The sequence below is a fragment of the Abrus precatorius genome, unplaced genomic scaffold (assembly GCF_003935025.1).
Source record: "Abrus precatorius isolate BTA unplaced genomic scaffold, Abrus_2018 Scaffold7, whole genome shotgun sequence".
Classification (NCBI taxonomy): Eukaryota; Viridiplantae; Streptophyta; class Magnoliopsida; order Fabales; family Fabaceae; genus Abrus; species Abrus precatorius.
The window spans coordinates 2,386,668-2,410,224 of NW_020874417.1; the positions used below are offsets into that span (position 1 = coordinate 2,386,668).

A 23,557-nucleotide genomic window follows, 5' to 3' on the forward strand; every position below is an offset into this window, starting at 1 on the left:
ATGCCGAAGAACGCACGGATTATAGAGCACAACGTTAAATGTCCTGAAGGTAAAAACTCAAAGCAGGATAAATTTGGCGGCTGGAAATTGCGAATATAGAGAAGGGTACCGTCTAACTCACAAGAAAAAAGAATATTATTCATGCGGACCATTGTTATTTGTCTCAATTCCAACTACTTCAAATTAAACTCCCTACCTAAATTTCGTAATTTGTACATGAAAGGGCACAGGATAAAGAGAAAATAAGTTCAATTACAAATGGAATCCGACATCAACCAAAATTCCATTCGCATTTTTTCCAGGCTCCCAACCATAATTACATTCGAAGACTAAAGAATAATGACTATCGGCCACAATGGGATATTCCATGTTCCTGAAAGCTCAGATCTTCCCAATAATTTAATAACCACTCTAATTTCAGTGACACCCTGCCTGGTTAAACATCAGAGAAAAGACAACTGGCCTGTCAGTAACTGAAATTACATATCATTCCGGAATTGGAAAAATTATGAAAAGATTTGTAAATATTGAGTAAAAAACTATAAATTTGGTAAAAGACATCGATGAGAATAAATTTGCACAATTTTAAAAATTAATGGACTTGGTTGAAAAATACTAAAGATATAATTATGGAGTAAACTTTTGCTTTAATCTTGAAATATGTTGCGTTAGTCAAATTAATCTCTTAAATTTTAGTATATGAAAATAACAATTATTTAGTTCTTGTCATTAAGAAACATAAAAATTAAGTAATAAAGTAATTAATTGCTCCATTAAATAACACACTACAGTCCATTCTAGACACAAAACTGACATTATTTTAGAATTTTTTAAAAATAGAGGTTATTTTCATCTCTTTTAAAATTTTTAAACAATAAAATATCTGCCTTATCTTTTACTTCGCCTTCTTCACTTCTTCTAGCCACTGTTGTAATGACATTCATGCTACAAAACTCTTTTGTCTTGAATTTTTACACCTGAACCATCAAATGCAAGCCCTCAAGTCTAGATGTGTCATTGAAGGTTTGAAACTAATTACATGAAGAAGGAGAGGCGGTAAAGACCAGTTTTGTTGAAATCGGAGAAAGTTTTGGTGAGGTATTGTTGGAAGGAGCAGTGAGATCTAAGAGAGTTGGGGAGTATAAAGTGGATTGATGGAAATGTTAGATTAAAAGATTATTTTGGTGGGTGTGACAGAGGGAGGAAGTTGAGCGATGAAGCTTGAGTTGATAGTAAGTTGAATTTGTTGAGTTGTGTTTGAGTTTGAGAGAAAAAAATAAGATCTTAGGTTAAACTAAAGAAAAAATTGTGGAAAGAAAGAAAGACTACTACGAGGAAAGGCGGAGCAGACGTGATGGTAGAAGGAAACATCATTGCAGTAGTTGCTAAAGAAAAGAACATAGAAAGTGAAATAGAAGATCTGTCCCAAAATTTCAAAAGTTAAGGACGAAGATTGACTATTTTTAAAATATTTTAAAACAATGTCATTTTGTGTCCAAAATAAACTTTTACATGTCACTTAATATAAGAAATTGTCACTCCATTATTCAATTTTATCATTTCTTAACAATAAAAACTAAAATGATTAAAATGATTGATGATTGTAAATTTTAGAGACTAAAATTTAAAATTTTGATGACTCACTTTAGTAAAGTTGCATTGATGGTCTACCTATAATTAAGCCTATTATTTTTTTTTATCTTTTACTATGCAAACTGCAAAGCATCAATTATATTGTATATTATTGAATGGTGAATTTTAACAAGCATAAGATATTAAAACTTAGTTACCATAAAAATTTAATTAGTATGTGCAACTGGATTTTAGAAAATAAAATTTTAAAAAATGTTTTTAGAAAATAAAGTTTCTTCCTTACCTTGATGCGCCAACTGGTTTCATTATGTAAATCATTGAAGCAAAGTAAGATAGTTAAACTCCTGCTGTAGCTTTTACTTCAGAATCTGACTTTCCCTGGTTTAAACAGCACAACCATTACTCAGATGCAAGTTTATTATACAGAACTGGCAGTAAGAATAAGTGTGAATATAAGAACACCGAATAATGTAACATTCACCCCAAACAAATCAGAGTCAAATTGCTAGGCTTAGGTGGGAAACAGGTCTAAGCAGGCTGATGTTTCGAGTCATACGTTCATGGTGAGCACAGGGCAGCTGTGGTTTATTTTGTTTTATTTTAATAAATCAGGTAAAATATGTTTTTAATCTGCATATAGTTAAATTTGGTTTTAGTCCTCCAATCTTTTTGATTGATTTTGGTTCTCATAAATTATAGTATTGTTAAACTGGTGCTTATCATCTCTTACTAATAGTGCGACATGCATTTAGGGGTAGCACATCTCATGTCATCTCCGAATAATCATAACCATTGACATCACACATCATGTTGCCTCTACGTAATGATAAGAGACGTTTTCAATTTTTTTTATAAAATTTACATCCCAAAATCGACAAAAAATATTGATAATCAAAACTAAATTTAGCTATATTTATGGGAACTAAAAACACCTTTAAGCCTAATAAATGTAGTGCCCTTTAATTCCCAGGCTCAAATTAAGGACATTTAATATTTTCACTGCCACATAAATCATCAAAGTATACAGTTTGTTGATCGGAAAGAATAAAGGATTATTTTCTGCACAAGATATCAGTGAAAGACACAAACTGAGAACACTTAACTTACCTCAGAAGATTGACTCCTTCGAATCTTCCTAGTGGGAGTTCTCATGGTCACGAGTTCTTCAGCTGCAGTTGGGTGAATGCCTACAGTGGCATCAAAGTCAGCCTTGGTCAAGCCAGCTTTAATAGCAACTGCAAATCCCTGGGTATCAAGCAAATGTATATTAAGTGAAATGAAAACTAATGTATCATTATCAAAGAATACAGAGCATCTGCAACAACTCTAAAAACCTGCACAATTTCAGGAGCATCTTCTCCACACATGTGTAAACCTAGAACTTCATTTGTCTTCGCACAGACTACTAATTTCATAAAAGTGCGGTCTGGAAGTCCAGAGATAGTAGCCTTCAGTGGCCTAAAACTTGCTGTGAAGATGTCAATATCTCCATACTGTTGTACAGCCTGAGCAAATCACCAAAATGTAAGTAAAAAATTAATCCGCACAATTCATTAAAATATTTAGAAGATATTGAACTCAATGGAATCTGACATGACATAGCTGTCTCACCTGTTCCTCTGTTAGACCAACTTGTCCAATTGGTGGTTGGGAAAACACAGCAGAAGGAACAGCTCTAGAAAATGAGAAATATAACAGAATCAATTAGGAGGAGTTAAGAATTAATAAAATACAGCAGACTGTACACAACCATCCAACATTATGGGCAGGATCAAGAATGACTGATAGACATTGAACGGAAAAGGGAAAATAAAGTTAAATCATAAGTGTATGCACTAATAAATGATTAAAGAGATATACTAGCAACACACTCTTTGACACTTATTTTAACACTCTATTATTGACTATTGGATCAAATCCTATGCGGGTCTCACAAACAGAGAGTAGGCACAAGTTAATTAAATACAAATAAAAGAGGCATGCACTGAATTTACGATGTAAAATAAAATTATTTATATTTAAAAAATTATGACTTAAACTTTGGTTTTGGCATGATGTACTCTATATAATACCTATAATCAGGTTTTGTTGGCTTATCCTGAAACAGAGTTCTTACTAATGCTGCTCCCTCCATCAAAGCAACTGGAGTGAGATTTATCCTGTCTGTAACATCTCCAACAGCCCAAATTGAAGGAACTGATGTTTGAGAGTATTCATCAACCTGGGCGGAGAAAGAGTATTAGGAATTAGAAGAGTGAGACTAGGACCATATGAATATATCCTACACAGAACCAATGATAAAGCTTAAACTACCTCTATTGCTCCATCTTCAGCCATTTTCACACCAACGGACTCCAGCCCTAAGTTCTGCAGTGAAGTTGCAATGCACAAATACATCCATTAGGTTTTCATCTCTTGCTGCTCCATGTATAAAATAAGACAGTTGTAAACGCAAAATTTAACTAACATCAAGAACATGCAACCCTTGTGGAAATAAAGTTCTAAGCCAACAAAGAAGCATGTGCAAATACACTGGAATTCAAAAGTTCCCAATCTTTGATAAATATGGAATTTGGCATTCAGCATCAGCACAGAATTTTCAAGGAAAATTAAGCATGGAACTGAATTTGTAAAAGAAATTTTAGGCCCTGAAGGCTGAAAGTGTACTAAAAGAAAAAATATTTAACAATTTAAATTGTTGAATTGACTTTTCAATTGAAAGCCAATATTGGTAAGAACAAACAAACGCCCCACCTACAAATCATTTTCTAAGCTATATAAATTTTCATTATCAGCACTTTATTTTAAAACAGGCAATCACACAAAAGTTAAAGGATATAACTGAAAGTAATACCTTAGTATTGGGTTTGCGTCCTGTAGCGAACATAATATGGGAGAAACCTTCCACAGTACCTCTGTTAGTCTTTAAAGAGAATGAGCCGTCAGCTGCCTTCATGATAGCTTGGGGAGATTCCTCATTATGAAATTCAATACCTCTTAGAGACATCTGTTCTCCAACAAAATCTCTAATCTGCAGACATAGTTCACAATTTGAATGTGAAGAAAGTTTATTATGCTGTAACAATTCAATAACTGTATCATCCACGATAGCATACCTCTTCATCAAATCCCCGTAAAACCTTCTTTTGCCGTATAAATACATGAACATCACTTGTCAAACCATTAAAGATACCAGCAAACTCCAAGGCAATGTAACCACCACCAACAATAGCTATTTTCTCAGGTTTTGAAGGTAAATCAAGGGCAGCATCCGAATCTATTGCATATTCCTTTCCAGGAATATCGGGAATGAAGGGGCGACCGCCAACTGCAACTAAAATGTGCTTGGCTGAATATAGCTTCCCATTAACATCAATTGTGTGAGGATCGATAATCTGTGGGTTCCAAAAGCATTAGAACCACAAAATGAAAGTAAAAAAAAAAATTAATCCTTTGTTAAATATTTTAAATATAAAGCTGTTTAGCATTTGGAAATGGAATCAAAGCATCATCCTACCTTTCCATGGCCTTCAATCAGCTTGACACCAGCATTTTTCAAAACATTCTTGTAGATGCCAGTAAGACGCTGCAACTCAGCATTTTTATTAGCTATCAAACTACTCCAATCATGCTTCGGTTCACTGTCATATCTCCATCCAAAACCATTACTTTCTTCAAATTCATGAGAATATTTTGACGCATAGACAAGCAGTTTCTTTGGCACACATCCACGTATCACACAGCTGCAAGAAGAAAACAATAAAATAAAATGGCTGCTTTTAGAGACGGACAAAAACTTAATAACACGATCGATGAATTCAGTGGGAAAAAAAAAAAACTAACTAATACAGGAAAAATCAACAATTGGAAAAACTAAGCTATGAAGTTTTATTCATATAGAAAACCACTATCGGTTATGTTGAAGAACAAAGAAACATGTTCATACGAATTAACCTTCAGAAACACAAAACAAAAAACCCTAGTTTAACAAAGTGAAATATTCGGCATAGAAATCAGAAACTCACGTTCCGCCGACACCGCCGGTGGTATCAGAGGAGATAGTGGAGAAAGGAAGCTCGCAGATAGCAACGGAAGCGCCGTGATTGGCAGCGAAGCGAGAAGCTCGAACGCCGCCGCTTCCGGCGCCGATGGTGAAAAGGTCGAAGTCATAGTGCGCATGTGCGGCGGCGTTGACGCCGTTTTGAGAATCGGCACGGACGGCGAAGGTGCGGCAGCGAGTGGAGAGAGAAAGTAAGGGTTTGTGAAGAGAGAGAAAGAAAGGGCGAGAAAGAGGGAACGTTTTGGTGAATAAGAGTGTGTTTAGAGTGAGAGGTGGCGCAAAAGAGAGTGAGGTCGCCATTGCTTACTGCTGCTTCCTCTTCTCGCTTCTCACTTTGCTTTCTAATTATTCCTCCCAATTCATTTTATATACTTTTCATTTTCAAGAGGAAACCTCTTTTTCTTTTTTCTTTTTGTTTGTTCTACTCATCAAATTGATCTTGAAGATTGTAACCAAGGAAAATATTGACTGTGAATACTTATTAAACATCTATTTATTTAATTAAAAAAATATTATATGATATAAGTGCTAGTTAATTATTTAAAGATCTACAGTTGCTTGTAGAGAGCATTATATCAATTTTAGCTTTTATTTTTCTCTTTTTTTGACGTGTGTTATAAAAAAATTAATATTTAAAAGTTGAAATTTCAACTGTTTTTTGTGTTATATATTTGAAGAATAAAGTTACTAAATAGAGTAAGTCAATGATATTGTTATTTACGTTTTCACTAAATAAGGGAATGAAATGGGAACATAATAGCAGTACAGTATTATATATGAGAGATAATGCAGTATTAGTAGCATAAAAAAGAAAATGGAAAAGACAAGAGCATAAAAAAAAGATAAAAAACTCAGGTAAAATTTTTTTAAGCACTTGAAAAGTTATTTCAAATAATCTTCCAAAATCTAATGAGTTTAAATATGATTGTTTTATGAATTTGATATTTATAGATAACACTAAAACGTTCTTCAAAATTTATCTAATACAACAGTAATTTAAAATTTTTATATTTTTTTTAATAACAATGAGTTTTAATGGACTCTTTAAAAAATCTTAAAAATCTAGATTAAAGACTAGTAGATTGTTTTTAAGTAACATTAAATACCAACAAACTTTTTTTACTTAAAAAAAGTCTTTTAAAATCTTATGAAATCTTAAACTAATACATCTCCTTAAAATTGAGTAAATTAACTAATAATAGTAAAAAAAATATAACAAAATATTTTATATCAAAGAAATAACGTAATTTAATGAAAGAAAGAAAAATATCTAAATTTTTGTTTGTTCAGCAGTATTTGATTTATAATTATGAATAAATAAAAATTTAACCTTAAAGGAGAATACTAAAATTAATTAATTGGCCTTTAAAAACAAAAATTATCTAACGAATGTCTTAAAATACACAATGATAAACATTAAGTGTATTCTTATTAAGTATTTTTTAATTGCATAAAAATAAAGAACAAATGACGTTTCGGTTTTTACATAATAAATATTTTATAATAATAAGTAAATAAAATTTATTTCTTTATCTAATATTAAAAATAGTTTTTTAAAAAGGGTTTATTCAGAGAGTTGAAAATTTTGAAATAAAACAAGGTTTGATTATTTGTTAATATTTTGTATTGCATTGCATTAAATAAATAAATTATACCAACGATTATAATTGGCATATTAATAAAATAATGTTTACTATTATTATTATTTGTAATGTGATGATGAGGGACTAAGCACTTAAAGAATTACAAAGTAATAGAATATAATTTCAATAAAATTTAATTGTTAAGAACTTAATAAAAAAATATGAAAATGTGAAATGCTTATGTATTATACACAACATGTTTTGTTTTTCGGTGTGTTGTTGAATTTTGAAAGTCCCACAGCTCTATACAATAAGCCCCAACTTAATGTTTACATTAATCTTATCGTGTGTCCTCTCTGTTTGTTGGCAGAGGAACATTTCAACTTTATTCTTTTTTTTTTTAATCCTATCCTTAAGTAACACTTGTGTTATTCCACAACTTTCTCTCATCCCCGCTGGTCTTGTAATCTTGTTCCACGTTTAACTGTTTTTTTTTCTCCTTTCCACTGCTTGACCAAGTCCCACATTCTAATATCATATCACAGATAGATAATTGAATAATTGTTCAATTACTGATTTTTAAAGAGAAAATTTTTATAATATTAAAAAATTATGTATGACATATATTTATACTTGTAATATTATGTTTCTTTTTATACTTATAAGCACGCAGTTTATCTTCCAAATTATATCATCTACACTTCAACGGAGCCAATTTCATACATAAAACGATGGCATGCATTTGAGCCTTAGACGTAATTGCATAAAAGCACATACCTTGAGAAATTACTGCTAATCCATAAAAATATATGAAATAGGTCTAGTGATTGTGATTTGGAGAATGAACACAACGCTTCCTTTGAACTTTAACTCGCTTAAAAGCATAAAACAATGTAAGATCCTGATTTTATTTTTGGTGTATTTTATTTATATATATTAATGCATTAAGCACAACAAGCACAAATGCTTCCTCTATTGTTCCACTTGGAGTGCTTGTGTGTGTTAGTGCAACAAATTAAACAGACAACAAAAGTAATGAAGATTAGAGGTTGAAAGAAAGAAGAGGAAATTGATGAGCACAAGTTGTTTTAATACAACAGAAGATGAGTGGAGTGTTTGCATTTTCTACAGCACATGGGCCAGGCCTTTTTTAGAGGGACAATCCTGACTCTTCATCGTCTTCGAGCGTGGAAGTGTAGACAGTATAGAAAGCCCATATAAGACCAAAGACACCCAACAAGATCCAACCAAGAAGGTTGTTGCTGAGCCCAAAAGGAAGCCCAGTTCCTTCAGTGCTCAATCTCTCATCGACCAAGGCCATTGCTGGGCCTGACATGGCTGCAGCACATGCAGCTGCTACCAAAGATGCCCCCATCCCCATGCTTGAGTTGCTTTCCTTCTCTGAAGGCTTTCCCTCCATGGAGCACCTTACTCTTCCCACCTTAGCCATTGTTGGCAAACCTAAATAAAATATTTCAGTGCTGAAAGTTAATTTTAGGAAAAAGGTTGAATCATCAATCTACATCATCAAAACCAAACTATCAATTAAAAAATAAACATAAAGAAAGGTTTGTTTTAGAGTTAATTTTAATAAAATTAATTATACGCTAATGAATATAATTAAATCGAATAAGTGAATCTTTTTGGTAGATAAAATTTTAGGTTATCTCACTTTAAGAAAAAGAATGAGAACTCAAAATTAAATTACATTCTTAAATTAATCTTAATCATAAATTTTACATTAAAAATCATTTTAAAATTAGGTTCTCCAAAAAACTCATTCAGATATGCCATGGATCAAACATTGAATTTAAGAGCTTATACTTGTATTCCAAAAAGATAATAGTGCTATATTGATGATGAAACTTTAGGAAAGGAAAAAAAACTAACCAAGAAGGGGAGAAGATGAGAGGGTAGGAGGCTGCTTTTGCACAAGGCATGCCCGTGTGATGGATGGGGTTGTGGTTGCAGCAGAGATGGTTGCCATTATTTTTAGTAACTAACTGAAATGATACTTGTATCCTCCCAGAGTGGTGGACAAAGCCAAGGGTACCAGTTTTCTTCGTGAGTATAACTTCAACTTGTTAAAATTAATATTATCTGCACCACAAAAAAATGGATAGATTGTGGCCCCTTGTTAGATATCCTTATCTGCAACCATCCAATCATTTTCTTCCACGTGTTAAATAATAGGATGGATGATCAACATTTCTTTCATATAATCTGAGGTGACGTTGGAAGTGGGACAAATTTTTTTTCTCAGAAATTAATTGTCAATTTTAAAAATGCCTTTTTTTTATATAATATTAGATTGAACAAATAAAAAAAGAGAAAAATTATAAATTCTTCATGTTTACATTAAACAATTAAAAAGAGATTAAATTTACTCTTTACTTAATTTCACTTCCCTTCTATAATTAAAAGATCCAAAAAGAAAAGTACATTTAATTTTAATTTAATAAGTTTATTTAATTATTTTAAATCTATCATAATAAAAAAAAAATTCTGTGCTTTTTTTATAATCGGAATAAACTATTTCTTACCTTCAATAAAACTTCTATCCTCACCTCCCTCCTTTCCTTTATTTAAAGTTCCAGTCACTGAGGTTTATTCTAAACCAATCAATGCCTTGTGAAACAGGAATAATTTTTTTTTTCTTTCAAATACATACACTCACACAGGTCAGAGACTGAGCTCCGTCCCTCGCTCCACAGAAATAAAATTTCAACGAAAGGGAATGCTTAACGTTTTTTTGGGGCAAAGAAGGATATTTTTATAACAAATTAGAAACTCAAGCAACCATAAAGCCAATTGTTTGCCATTCAAAATACCGAAAATTCCTAACATTACACTGTCTAATGTACCGTCTTTAACACTTTTCTCACAAAATCGTGTGAATTGCACTCTTTATTTAATCATTCTCGCATTATTTTGTAAATTTTGAAATTTTTTTTATCAATAATACAAAAGTTAAGAAAACACATTTATAATATATCACTAGTGTTTCTCTCAAAATACATGAACATTTCCCAAGAAAACCTTCCAAAAACTAGAAGAGCCATAAGACAAGAAAATTATTTCAGACAAATCGTACAAAGTGGTCACTCCTGATATTTCACTTCTGATATTCCATAACCAGAGAAATGAGAATGACAAACAGCTAGGCTTAATTGGTCATGGCTATTGAAAACATTATGCAGAGAAGTGGTCACTCCTCGCCATTGTGAAAAGACTAGAGGTCAAACCATCCACATGGAACAATTCAAAACATAGCCGTCATCTCCAATTTGTAAATTTGCAAATTTGCTTTTCCAAGTAAACAATAGGTCAGCTCCCAGTCGACGCATGGAATTAAATGGCAAAGAATGTTGGCATAAATTAACAGACACCAATGATTATGTACACACAACAACCAATATCATCTGCAAGCAGATAAAATGCTCATCACTGACACTTATTTTATCTGAATTATAAATTAGCTAAATTTTAGAAAGAAGTGCTTTAGGAATTTTGGGGAGATGAGAGGTATATGGAGAACTTCAAAAGAATTGCAGAAAAAATGAAGTGAAGCAAGCAATGAATGTGCCATCGAACATGTCAACAACAGAAGCCAGGTCAGGTAGAGGAAGTTTTGAATTTTGAACTATGCCTGGATATTGCACTGTTGCAAAAATGGGTGGTCAAAATTCAAAAATTTGGTCCAATAACTTTTATATCTGCCCATAGCAATATCCAACCATGGCTTCCTAATCCCATCATAGTGTATAACAGCAGCCCGCTCAATTTCACTTCGATCAACACCCGAGTTATGACCAAGGCCAAGAACATGCCATTGTCTGTCCAACAACATTGTCTTGTTATAGAAGGTGAGCCAGCCTAAAGGTAGACTTCCAACGTCCCACAAACCCTGTAACCATTAACCCAGACAAATAAATTAGATCATCAATGCATTATATTTTATTTTTAAAAAAGTTATTCAGGGGAAAGAAATGAGAAGCTGCTCAAACAAATTTAACTTTTCTACTCCATCTCAAACAGCAAATTGAATGATAAGGCATATTCCCTAATGTGATTCAACCACCAAAATAGATACATGAATACATGATACGCCAATTTTAAATACAAATGTAAATGCCATGGGGATATCGACCTTTGTCCAGATAATAGCCTCCTTTTCAGGTAATTCATAATCAGAAGTCATAGACTTTGGTTAAGAATGCTAAAAATGCAAAAAAAGAACATTGCATACTAGGATTGATACAATTCAATTTAAGAGTATGCATCCCAACAATTACTCATTAAGCATTCATTACCCCATCAATGCCAAGATCCTAATTCAAGAGTTGATGAGAGTTACGCGGACAAATTTGATTGGGCTGTAAAAATATAAAGGAACATTTTGTAATCATACCATTTGCAAATATCTGTGAAAGGCATTAGTTAAATGATGCTGCCTCCACTGTTGCAAATCAATCAAGTTCATCCCAAACGCCCATGTGCAAACATTGACGTCGAATTTCTCTCCAATTAATGGATCTGAGAAGTTTATGAACATATCAATCCTATGAAATGGGATTTTTCCTTCCTGACAAGTTCCAACTGCTCCAATTACATTTTCCTTCATATTGACATTCCATAGTCCACTGAGATCTTGTTGCACCACCACATCATGGTCAAAGAGCACAATCTTATTTAGAGCAGGAAAAATGTCGGGCAGGTAGAAACGCAGGTAGTTCAATTCCGACATGTATCCCGGATTGCTGGAATTATTTCTAAGGAAGGTATTGTACTTGGACAACCATTCAAAGTTGTCTATGCTCTGTATGTGTACTGTAGCTTTGCCAGGAGGGTTTATTAAGAACCACATTGAGATTGCGGGCAAGTTGTGTGATTGGGTCAGTACATGGAAAACAAGTTTCTCCTGTTCCTGCAATTTGGAAATCATTCTCAAGCTTTCTTGTAACAATATATAGACTTAACAATACAAATCAAAGTCAATAATGATAATTGTCAAGTTTAATAATGGAAAAGGAGAAAATACAGCAAAAAAAAAGAGTATAATATTGATAGTGTATAATTTGTCACAATACCTTAATGTTATGTTTGGATGAATTACAAGATTATATGTATTTGGATAGTAAGGAGAAGTGTTTTAGAATACTCCAAAATTTTAATAAGATAATTTTTATATCAAATATAAGGAATTTTACATGACATGTCTTCAAAGAGAATTTAAAAACTCCTCTATTATTATTATGCTAATCTTTTTGTAATTAGCATTCATAACTTCTCTTATACTTCACTCTCACTAAAATCCTCTCTCATTATTATTTTTTTTATTCTCCAAGAATTCTACAATTCTCCATCAAAATATAACTTAATAGTCTTACTTATACCGATAATTAGGTCAAGTACTACTAGTGTAGTAGTATTACTAGCTCAAGCCCCAGCGCATTCAAGAGAAGACTAAAAATCTAATAAATAAGCAAACAAAGTGGGAAATATTACAAAATTAGGAAACAACTCCTAAGATTGCTTACTCAATTAGATGATTAATTGATTCCACAATAAGTTCTAAAAATTTTAGAAGCTAATCTAAAGATGTCTTAAGTATAATTTAACAAGAATTTTCTCACAGCCCAAAATAAATTATCTATGCTGTAAAAAATTAAAATGAATCCACAGTTTTACAAGACAAGATTTCATGCAGAGAGCCAGCATTCTTCTAGGGAAAAAAACTTTTTATTAGGGGAATTAATACAACTTTCCTCCTATCTCACATCCTGTATATGCTGCAAGTTAGTCACTTCAATATAAATGCAGAGAAAGCTGATGAGGTAAAAGAGCTTGTCGGCTTGTCCTAACTGGAAATAACTGTCTATTAGTTAATGATGTGATTAACAATAATTTTCTTTTTGAAAATGCATCAACCTAGTTATAAGACGAATGGAGAGGTAATTTGGAAAATGAAGGGAAGTAATTTAAAAGAATTTTAAAAAGTTTAGCCACATATTCCCTTGCAACAGATCTTATATCTTACGTATTAACTGTTTTGGCTTCTCGATTCTACAATAAGTTCACAGCACCCAAAGCTGCAACTAGAATAACTATTTTAATCTTTAAGTTGCCAAGGTCAACTTCAAATTGCACTCAAAATAGCTTGATATGAATGCCATTACACCAAGTGACTAGCTCCGGTTCAAGCAGGGATTTCAACGATAGATCAAGTTCTTACCACAAGGTCCAACATCACCCTCTAAAATTTAAAGAATATAGTGAAGAAAACAAACACTTTAGGCTAATATTGAGGAGATTTGAGAGACATCAAGTCATGAACCATCCAAAGTATCCACTAAGGGACTAATAATAAGCTTTTGACATTGAAGTAACTTGACAGCTAAACTTAGTATTTGCTAATATCTTTTTACCTAGCAATTGCATCAGGAGTCACAATCATAAAAAGATTAAGATATCACCTTGGCAGTAGAGACAGTAGAGTTAACAACCACTGCACATGCCAGGACATTGTCAGAGAAGACAGCATAATGATAAAGGTCTGGATGATGAATCTTATTTTCATCTGGAAGCTCTCTCTCCTCAGGCTTTTGGGCAAAGTATTCTGCAGTCAGCCGCATAGAAAGACAGTGAATGCCTTTTGGGGCGGTCCTTGCAGCAAGATGAACAAGATATGCAACTTGATGTCGCTGAGAATGGACTTGCACTTCAGTGTTACGCTTCATTGCATTGAGCTTAGCAGCAATAGCAGAGCAGTCAGGGAAAGCACGACTGACTCTGGACAGTGAAGCCTCCAAGTGTTGCATTTTCTGCAAAGCACTGTGAATTTTGCTTGTTTTCAGATTGAAAAAGATTGTAAATTTCTGATACCAGTCCACACTTAATATCACATCAAATTTCTATATGAATTTCTTTCAGCCATTATTTTTGTACTAGAAGATAAGTTGTCAATACCCACTAGTTTCTCGCATATAATAATTTGAATTTTTGAGAACAGCTTATGAATTGGTCCCTGAAAAATAAAAGGTTTTTTTATGTGATCTCTCCATTTATAAGTCTCTCAATTAAACCCTCCTTGTACATTTAATTTGCTTCAGCTAATCCTTTATTACAACCTATATTCTCAATCAGTACTGGGGAGCAAAGTGGTTAAAAGACATTAGTAGTTTTAACTTGAAATTTATTCTTGATTGTATGTGTTAAACGCAATATATTGAAAACTAAATTCAAGCATAGACTTACATAGGAAACTTTACCTCCCTGACAAATCTGAATCCTGGGTGACTTCTCCAATTGCTTGTTCCATCTCCGTCATTTGCAGCTCCAACTGCTTCAAGCGCGCATTTCTGCTTGGTGGTGCAATTTTCAAGTATGCTTTGGCTAAAATAATTTGATCCTTAATCTCTTGAACCTTATTTGTCACTTTAATATTCTTTTTTGACATTCTCTGTGAATAGACATGTATATTCTTATCTCGACCCACAGAGGATAACTCTTTCTGCTGAGCTCCCTGCTGTTGTCTTTTATCTTGGTTGAATCCTGAAACTTGATAACGTAGCAAATTTCAGAGAGTCTCCACATACTTGATTACTTGAAGGCATTATGTAAGCCCAAAACTGTAAGCACAATAAATGCCTACATATACCGACCATTTCTTTCTAAAGGGGTACTTACCTCTGTACCCTGCAATTCTAGATTCCTCAGAATCATTATTCTTTTCTGAATTGTAACTAATTGTAGAAACAAAATCGTTTTCTGTATAAACAACTTGATTTGGCTCTTCAAATTCTTCGCCACTTTCCTGAATCTCAAAAACAGGTCCAAAATCACATTTGTAATTTAAAAATATTTATTTGTAAATTCACCTGGGAAGATAACAAAAAACCAAAGCTTAACGCAATGAGGAAAATTTTCTTATCGAATCTACTACTACCTGTTCTACAGCATTTAACTTCAAACTATCTGTCCTGTATGTCTGCAACCAAAATATAAATAAATTCAACTGGCTGCTGAGGAAGCAGAATAAATTTTTCCTCTTGAAGTAAATGATTCCAAAATATTTAGATTATATACGATTAAAATCTGATAAAGCACGAGAAATTCCGTTTACCAGTCCACTCACCGACACTACAAATTAAAAATCTATTTTAAAAAAAAACTTAAATATATTTCCTCTTGCTCAAACTCTTTCGAAGCAACCAAACATGGTGAATGCGAAACGCATTTCAATAAACAAACAAAGAAACAGTTAAAGCCTGAGAAGCAGGATTCTTACAACACGATATAAATCTTCTAGAAACTCTCTTCTCCCTGAAACGACAGTCACAGAAATGCACAAAATCAATCGAAGGAGTCATAACTCTAAAGTCAAGCAACCGCAAAGCTGCATTGCAACGTGCAAACACGCGCTCGCGTGATATGTGTGAATGAGAGAGAGAGAGAGAGAGAGAGAGAGAAGTTACCCAGGGGAGTGAGAAGTTTGAGGCGGTGAGAGACGAAAACGAGAGGAGCAACGACGGAGAGAAAGAGCAAAGAGAGGATGAGAATCCTCTGGCAGCGACGAAATTGGTTCATTGGTGGAGAACGCAAGTGTTCGTGGCTCTGTGGTTGAAGATCCTTCTGGAGAAGCAGTACATTTCGAAGATTCAGATCCCAAAGATGATACAATGCTTTAACCAGAAGGAGCACACGGCTAGGGTTTGGTTTCAGCGTTCAGTTACTGTTTGTGCTGCAAGTCCAAGAGAGACAAAGACAACTAAGCAGAAGCTCGACTTCGTCCATGTTTATCGTTCGGACACGGCTGTGACTATCAGTGAGAAAAAGTACTAAGTTCAATTTCCTTTTTTAGAGAGAAAAAAAAAACCCACCCATTATTATTATTTGTAATTTTATATTCAGATCAAATACACATTCGGATATATTTAGATTGATTTATTTTAGATAAAAAAATGATTAACTTTCTAATTAGAATTGTAAATATATGATAACCACTTTCTAAGATTAAATTATTTTCAATGTATTCTGGATCCCACGATTATGTAACATAGTATTATTACTTTTGTTATATTCTTTAATTATTAAATAAAATTTTAGTGTGAGTTTTTAAGTTTAAATATTTAAAAATCTAGTCGCTCAAGTTTGTTTATAAGTATACCTACTTACGACGAAAGGAAAATAGAAGAAAAAAAAAATACATAAATGTGTCTTTAATAGTGGATAAAATTTAAAAATAAGAACACACGCAATTAATTTAAATAAGAATCTATGCCAAGAAAATTAATTTAAATTAAAACATTTAACGAATACTTTATTTAAAATTAAAGATTAGTTAATATTCAAATTTAAAAAATATACGAAAGATAAGTTCAATAAATTGATCTTTATGTTACATCAATATCCACATCAAAGGTGTTGGAGGAGGGGGAATCAATAATAATAAAAGGGAAAGATTTTACAATTTTGTACTATTAAATTACTTTATATGGTCAATGTCAAATTTATATTAGTAAGTATTCCGTACGTCATTTAAATATTTTGAAAAAATTTAATAAAAACAATAAATAACTTTAAAAAGTTTAAAAATATTTTTAAAATATAAGAAAATTTTAAATTGTAAGCATTTTTCATAATAGAGAATTTTGTTTAAGGCAAGAATATTAGAAAAGGAACATCCATAAAAATATAAAGATAGCACAAACACAATCGCCATCACCATATTTGAACACAGCATATTAGCAATGACATAATGTACCCTCTTTTTTTACTAATACAGACCTTAAATTTCGAAAATAAGCTTCTTATCAAAAAAGACAATAGTTTTGGTTACTCATTGACATCCCTCTAGAACTGTTTCACAGAAGCAACTCCTCAAGAAAACCATTTGCAAAGCGTACCAATAAGAAACTCCGTATAAAACTGGCTTGTTTTGCACGAATAACAGCTATACCATTCTTTTTGTCACAGTGGCGAACTAAGGCTTCTTTTCAACTCTGGAGCATCCTGAAACTCATTGAAATACCCCAAAAATAAGCAGGCAAAAGATAACAGAGTATAGCACTATCAACCTTTTGGTGGGCTTCGAATGTTGAAATTTAAAGGGATACCACTCACTATGCTATAATGGAGAAAGATCAAATGGATCATAAGCAGAAAGGGGATTGGGATTCAGATGTGCAGTTCATGAATGGAGCAGAGCTCTGTTGATATACAATAAAAGTAAAAACAATACAGAGCTATGTGGATATTATTAGAAAGAGGTTTCTATCAGTGATATTTACACTTTTCATAAATTTAAAAGGATTTCTGACATAAGTTAACACTAAGTTTTAAGGGAGATCAGTTACAGTTAAATAATAATATAATTTATTTCCAAATGGAAAATTTGATATTCTAATTATTTATACATACATACAATTGGTCTTACATTATTTTTATAAATCAAAATTCAGATTAGTTGAAGCAAAACAATCATTACTCTATTTGATAAAAAATAATATCGCCACCAATAAGAGATAAGATAAAACTCTTCTATAATATATTTGTTGCAATTTATGTGAATTGAATGTTAGAATATTGGAAGATGACTTACCACAGATGAGTCACTGGAATAACTTTCATTTGAAGCATTTGCATCTTCTCCCCCGAATTCTGCATCTGAATTATTGAGACCACTGGAGTTCTCAAAATTAGGTTCATCAACACTCCTGTTGTGATATTTTAGCAATGCTTCAGGTCTAAAATCTTCCTTACTTAACACATTATACGCGCACTTTTTTATTTTTTGCTGTTTCCCTCGTACATCAAAACGCAACCTACTTATTTCACTGAATTCAGGGTTCCGATGCTTGCTAAAATCCTTTGATTCAATTATATTGTGGTATCTTCTGTGATGCAGCTGAATGTATATATAGCTATCATTCACTATCATTGTAACAAGGCAACTGTTATAATGCGCTTCTGCGTAGGAGGAGAGATATAAGGAGCGGCCAGCTTCAGGATGGGAAGCTTCAAAATTCCAGGAGAGCTCTATCTTGAAACTTGGCAATGTTGAAGGTTCGAATGCAATGAATACAACAATTCCCCACCACTCACCCGTGCTACATTCCTTAGGGATGTCCACTAGTATTGATGCACTTGATTCAATTTTTGACAAATGCGAACCCACAGGAAAAAATATCTCATTACCAAACTTTGGAGGAATTTCAAGGTAAATAATAGGATAACTCGGATCCCTAACCTGTAGCAACCAAACATCATTTTAAATAAAACATATGCTAGTAACTTCTATATTTAGTATAACATCATGTAAATAACTAGCAAGAACAAGAGGGACTGTGTAAGAGAATGTATAGGTACCTGACATAAAAGCTCACTGTCATGGGACTCAAATAGCTTCCAAAACTCCCATAGATCCAAGAATAAGCCAGCTTCCACAGGAAAATCTACCAGATGCCGAAGCACAGATCCATCAACAAAGCTCCTGCAACCTTCTAACTCAAGAAAGCATAGCTTGGAAAGATTAGCAATGCTGGCAGCAGGTAGCACAAGATCTTTATTCCCACTTAAAATTAATGTCTCCAGCGATGATAGGTTGCCAAGATCTTCAGGAATTAATTCACCATAGAGATTGCAATAGCTTAAATCAAAAGTAACTAATGAGGAAAGTCCTGAGACAGAAGCAGGCAGTACTAGGTATTTGGGAGCTGGTTTCTCACTAGAGTTGGATACTGGCCCACTGCATCCACGAAATGAAAGCCTTTTGAGATTTTTCAAATGAAAAAGGGATGCATTCACTTCTCTAATAGAGGTTTTGCTTAGATCAAGATCCTCCAAAGCCTCATTTTCATTTATATTTACTGGCAGTACACAGACTTTTGAGCATCCAGATAAATTAAAATGCTTGAGTGACTTCAAATTACTAAGGGTATTTGGAAGGCAAAGAAGATTTGAGCAATTCATCAAATTCAACACTGATAAGCATTCCATATTCTCCCCAAAATCAGGAAGTTTCCTGATGTTTAAGCAGCCACAAAGAAATAACCTTTTCAAGGAACTCATTTCCAATTTACGTGGCAGAGTTTTAAGCTTTATGCATCCTATCAGGCTCAGTACCGCAAGCTTCTTATGCTGCCCAATGGATTCGTGAACTTCAATGAGCGACACACAACCATCAAGGAAGAGCTCTTCAAGATTTGGTACACCAGAAATATTTGGTGTGTGAATCAAATAGTTGGAATAACTCAAATCGATAACTTTCAGTTTCCCAAAAAACTGAACAAAACAAATAAAATAAAAACAAATTGATCAGCACATTTGAAGACCTTATGTATATAAATTTTGTAGAAATTCACTATTGTCCAGCATTCTTGCCTGATTTCCATTCCAAAGTTTTACTAATCTGCTGTTACTCATTTGCAAGTGAACGAGTTCATGCAGTTGTGCACCATGCGGTAGAGCTTTGAAAGGATATTCTGTCCATATTAGAACCTTTAAAGAGCTAGGAAGACATTTAAGACTGCGCAGAAGGTGCAAATCACATAACATGATGAGTAATTTAAGGTTACACATCATAGAGAAGGCTCCAGGGTGCCATTGTTCTTCAAATGACTCTGTTTGTTGCTTCAAAACTACTCCTTGAACTTTCTCACTTCCCTGATATATAAAAAAATGAGGTCAGATAAGTATCATAAGACACGAGAAATCCAGCAAAAGTAATGAACAGTATTGATGGTATCAAGAAAAATGGAACTTACTGTATTTGTTCTCAACACTTCGTTGATATCCTCTTGAGACCAAAGCCTACTGCGTTTACCAGGATCATTTGGAGATTCCTGGAAAGCAATTGTTTTGCCCATTTCTTCAACTGTATCATGCATCCATAGAATTCCGTCTTTGCAAGTTATCAACGATTTTTCAATAAGAACATTTACTCCTATAGTTGAATGAAAACCACAATGGCCCAATATCTTTGTCACCTTGTCTTTGTACCATCCCTTAAAAAAGCAAGCAATATCAAGAAATATAGTCTTGTACTCCTCTTCCAACATGTCATAACTTATCTTTAGTTTACTCATTATATCATCGTGTTGAGTTTTACTTATCTTAATTAAAGCATCTTTCCATTCATGTATACTTCTTCCAGAGAGGAAACGACCTAGCACTTCAAGTGCCAAAGGAAGGCCTCCAGAATATTCAACTACCTTTCTTGACAACTCCAAATAATCTTCGTTTAGTTGGTGTCCTTCAAATGCTTTATCAGAAAAGAGCTGAAAAGATTCATCAGTATTCAAGGTTTTCATCTCATACAGTTCAAACAATACTCGATGTGATGTCAGGAGGTGTTTGTCCCTAGTTGTAACAATTATTCTACTTCCTGGTCCAAACCATTTTTGGTTTCCAGCCAAATTCTCTAGTTGTTTTTTGTCACTCACATCATCAAGGACAAGAAGAACTTTTTTGTTGTGTAAACAGTTCCTGATGCTATCCCTTCCCTGGTCTGAAGTTTCAATTATCATGCTCTTTAGTTTCATATGTGAAAGAAGCTTATTTTGTAGGAGAACTAGACCTTGATCTCCTTCTTTTGAAGCTTCTCTAACATTGGCAAGAAAGCAACTCACATCAAATTGACTTCGGATTTTCTTCAAGATAACATTGGCAAGAGTTGTTTTTCCTATACCACCCATTCCCCATATGCCAATAAAGCAGACATCTTCAGAACCTGGCCTTAAATGTGAATACATTTCATCTACTTTTGTATCAATTGCAACTAGTCCGTCATTAAACACTGGCAATTTAGGTTCTAGTTTTCTCCACACTTCTGTAACAATTTCTTCAATAAGGTCTGATTCATACCTACATAAACCGAACAAGAAATAATTTGTACTAATTTGAATCCCTTTTAACATTTTTTGGATATGCACGGGTGAAGAAAGATAACAACACACAATTACACTTTAACACTCTTAATTATAGGTTAAATTTAATTATGATACAAAATGATCTGGGTGGGTCCTACAGCATAATTTCGTGAATCCCAAAATTTTAGCCAACAATAGTGTCCTCAAAAGAGTATTTCATAATGCATTGTTAACGTATCTTTGTTTTAAATTCCCAAATTTCAAGTGTTCATCAATTTAGGCCACAAACTTCTTGTTTAGGAATTTAGGTTTCAGGACAGTGGAGTGGAGGGACACACAATTTTATTCTGTTTACTTTTTGACCCAGTCAGACCACTGGTTTAGTCCAATAAACATGCAAATGTAGTAATAATCTTCTTATTGCAGAGTGTTTACTAGAAAGTTTGACTATCAGTTTATAGCCCAAATAATACAAGAAAAAAAATTAAAAGAGCCTTTCAACTTTCTGGACTGTTAATTTATGGATTAGGCAGGGCCAGGTTAAAAATAAGTTCAGGCTATAACTTTTTGAACCTAACCTACTTCTTAATATTGGATTAATACAATCAGCCCATTGAACTTGGTTTATTGGACACACTCATCTCCACTGAGTAAAATGAGCGAAATTGACTAGAAAAAATAGAATTCAATTCAATCAAATATAGGTATATTTCCTTAAAATTAAGAGTCTTTAATGACTTTCTTCATTTTTGTATAGAATATTTACCATTTTAAAATGGAAGGAGAATTTAAAAAGAGCACACCATAAGCATACAGTAACCCATTGGGTTATCTCAACTAATTAATAAGGAAAAAATATAAAAAATCCAACTCTTATGTTTCTATGATCATACCTACTTTCTCTTACATCTATTTTTCATTCTCTCTTTCTCTCTATCTTTCTCTTATTTTTTTTATCACATCATCCATTGCATCGTATATTCTTTCTGTGCTACTTTTTTTCCCTTTCTTTCTATCTTTATCTTCCCACACCCATTGGACACCCCAAAATAGAATGTAATCATTTTTGTATTCAGTCAGATCTACTAAATAAAACCTTATGTATTAATTTACTGTCAAATAACCTCAAGTAGTTTTTAGGTTGCTCACTTCCAACTGTTAATTTTAGTTACAGTTCATGACAATATCTGGATTTGAGGAGTTATCAAAATGTTTTCACAAAAAAAAAATGAAAAAAATTATATCAATACTGATTTATCTCTTACCGATTCCTAGAGTCCCAGCCAGATAAGCCAGCAACATCTTGCAAAGCTTTTCTCCACTTCTGCACTCTTCCTTTGTTTTCTACAAGGTTTTCTTCATGTTTTTCAAAAACTTCTGCAAAACTTCCCTTTTGATGTCGTACATCAGAGGGATCCACACGGTAGAAAACTGGAAACGCTTCTCGGCCCAAACTATTTTTGGATTCAACAATCTTTTGTAGCTCATCCAAACACCACGTGGAAGAAGCGTAATTTTGGGAGATTATGATGATTGCACATAGAGATTCCTCAATTGCACAAAGAAGCTCTTCGGAGATAACTTCACCTCTTGTAAGTTCATCATTATCTCTGAATGTTTTGATACCCTTCTGAAGCAAGGCTGCATATAGATGATCGGTGAAACCAAAGCGGGTATCTTCACCCCTAAAACTCAAGAAAACATGGTACTTCCATTCTGATTTTTTTGAAGAATTCCTGCTCAGTGCCATTGAAGGCTCATGGATTTTATTTTACTGACATTAAAAGAGCATGGTGAAGTACACAGGCTTGTAGCAATCTAAGCTAAACTGCAATGATCAAAACAATACAAGTTAATCAACAAGGATATTCAAAATGTGAAAGGTAATTAATCACAAGCCAAGCAATATTCAACCCAAGTGTGATGCTGATAGATCTACAACAAAAATGAAGAGGTAGGTGCTAAAAAAAAAGACGTTGAAGTCAACGTGCGGGAATTTTTAATTTGATGATCCAATTGCTATCTTTACTTTTTCTAATTTTTACAATTATATTTTATTCTTACGTAAGATGGTTTTCATGGTTGGGATGTCATGTACAATTGTTTCGCTCATTCCGGTGGTGACCATATATATATATATATAATTATAACAAAATTAATAACAAAGAACGAGAAAAGAAGAGAAGAGAAAAAAATGTGTCATAAGATAATTAATATGAAGAAGATTTTTTTAAAAATAATATTATAAGAAGTAATGTAGAAAAATATTGTATAAATTATATAACTCTTAAATAATTAAGTATCAAACAATCAACTGAAACAAATGTATATTTCACCTAAACAAAGAAATTAGGTTACATTGTCGGAAACTTTTACTTACAGCAGAAGTTTTAAAAAACATTTTAAACCTTTTTTACAAAAATATAAGATTTCTTATAATAAGTTCTTTA

General features: G+C 33.0%; 4 protein-coding genes across 6 annotated transcripts; all 4 read right to left on the minus strand.

The window, feature by feature from the left end:
• Positions 1–98: 98 nt before the first annotated feature.
• LOC113870753 (glutathione reductase, chloroplastic) lies at positions 99–6,086 on the minus strand. The gene is made up of 11 exons (XM_027507196.1): positions 5,619–6,086; positions 5,111–5,336; positions 4,710–4,988; positions 4,448–4,624; positions 3,907–3,960; positions 3,666–3,814; positions 3,205–3,268; positions 2,928–3,098; positions 2,701–2,838; positions 1,877–1,971; positions 99–432 (listed from the first exon to the last, which is right to left on the minus strand). Exons 1-10 carry the CDS (start codon positions 5,951–5,953, stop codon positions 1,930–1,932), a joined length of 1,635 nt encoding a protein of 544 aa, XP_027362997.1. The 5' UTR covers positions 5,954–6,086; the 3' UTR covers positions 99–432; positions 1,877–1,929.
• Positions 6,087–8,269: 2,183 nt separating this feature from the next.
• Positions 8,270–9,304, minus strand: LOC113872606 (photosystem II reaction center W protein, chloroplastic-like). The gene is made up of 2 exons (XM_027510294.1): positions 9,127–9,304; positions 8,270–8,697 (listed from the first exon to the last, which is right to left on the minus strand). The coding sequence occupies exons 1-2, from the start codon at positions 9,221–9,223 to the stop codon at positions 8,387–8,389; spliced, it is 408 nt and encodes a 135-aa protein (XP_027366095.1). The 5' UTR covers positions 9,224–9,304; the 3' UTR covers positions 8,270–8,386.
• A 1,054-nt stretch (positions 9,305–10,358) lies between these two features.
• On the minus strand, positions 10,359–15,281 carry LOC113872931 (probable galacturonosyltransferase 6). 3 transcript variants are annotated; one of them, XM_027510834.1, is made up of 6 exons: positions 15,185–15,281; positions 14,901–15,052; positions 14,508–14,790; positions 13,713–14,070; positions 11,648–12,163; positions 10,359–11,143 (listed from the first exon to the last, which is right to left on the minus strand). In XM_027510834.1, the coding sequence occupies exons 2-6, from the start codon at positions 14,959–14,961 to the stop codon at positions 10,880–10,882; spliced, it is 1,482 nt and encodes a 493-aa protein (XP_027366635.1). In that variant the 5' UTR covers positions 14,962–15,052; positions 15,185–15,281; the 3' UTR covers positions 10,359–10,879. The 3 variants fall into 3 exon arrangements, with proteins under 3 accessions (XP_027366635.1, XP_027366633.1, XP_027366634.1); XM_027510832.1 differs by having other exon boundaries at positions 14,508–14,796; XM_027510833.1 differs by lacking the exon at positions 15,185–15,281 and having other exon boundaries at positions 14,508–14,796; positions 14,901–15,108.
• Positions 15,282–16,910: 1,629 nt separating this feature from the next.
• Positions 16,911–23,044, minus strand: LOC113872058 (TMV resistance protein N-like). Its single transcript, XM_027509279.1, has 7 exons — positions 23,022–23,044; positions 22,373–22,935; positions 20,004–21,102; positions 19,621–19,902; positions 18,607–19,521; positions 17,840–18,487; positions 16,911–17,250 (listed from the first exon to the last, which is right to left on the minus strand). Exons 2-7 carry the CDS (start codon positions 22,855–22,857, stop codon positions 17,209–17,211), a joined length of 3,471 nt encoding a protein of 1,156 aa, XP_027365080.1. The 5' UTR covers positions 22,858–22,935; positions 23,022–23,044; the 3' UTR covers positions 16,911–17,208.
• Between the last annotated feature and the right edge of the window lie 513 nt (positions 23,045–23,557).

Bases quoted from the DNA above. Each gene is read 5' to 3' on its own strand.
- LOC113872931 (XM_027510832.1), bottom strand. From the start codon at position 14,961: ATGATTCTGAGGAATCTAGAATTGCAGGGTACAGAGGTAAGTACCCCT. The intron at 14,071-14,507 runs GTAAAGTTTCCT...CAAAATTCACAG, and splicing joins GATTCAGATTTGTCAGGGAG to TGCTTTGCAGAAAATGCAAC. The intron at 11,144-11,647 runs GTATGATTACAA...TAATGGTTACAG, and splicing joins TTCACAGATATTTGCAAATG to GGTTTGTGGGACGTTGGAAG.
- LOC113872058 (XM_027509279.1), bottom strand. From the start codon at position 22,857: ATGGCACTGAGCAGGAATTCTTCAAAAAAATCAGAATGGAAGTACCAT. The intron at 19,903-20,003 runs GTAAGTTCCATT...TTTATATATCAG, and splicing joins AAGTGTTGAGAACAAATACA to GGAAGTGAGAAAGTTCAAGG. The intron at 17,251-17,839 runs GTAAGTCATCTT...AATGAGTTTCAG, and splicing joins ATTCCAGTGACTCATCTGTG to GATGCTCCAGAGTTGAAAAG.
- LOC113870753 (XM_027507196.1), bottom strand. From the start codon at position 5,953: ATGGCGACCTCACTCTCTTTTGCGCCACCTCTCACTCTAAACACACTC. The intron at 3,815-3,906 runs GTAGTTTAAGCT...TTCTCCGCCCAG, and splicing joins CTGAAGATGGAGCAATAGAG to GTTGATGAATACTCTCAAAC. The intron at 3,269-3,665 runs GTATTATATAGA...CTCATTTTCTAG, and splicing joins CCAACAAAACCTGATTATAG to AGCTGTTCCTTCTGCTGTGT.
- LOC113872606 (XM_027510294.1), bottom strand. From the start codon at position 9,223: ATGGCAACCATCTCTGCTGCAACCACAACCCCATCCATCACACGGGCA. The intron at 8,698-9,126 runs GTTAGTTTTTTT...TATTTTATTTAG, and splicing joins CTCATCTTCTCCCCTTCTTG to GTTTGCCAACAATGGCTAAG.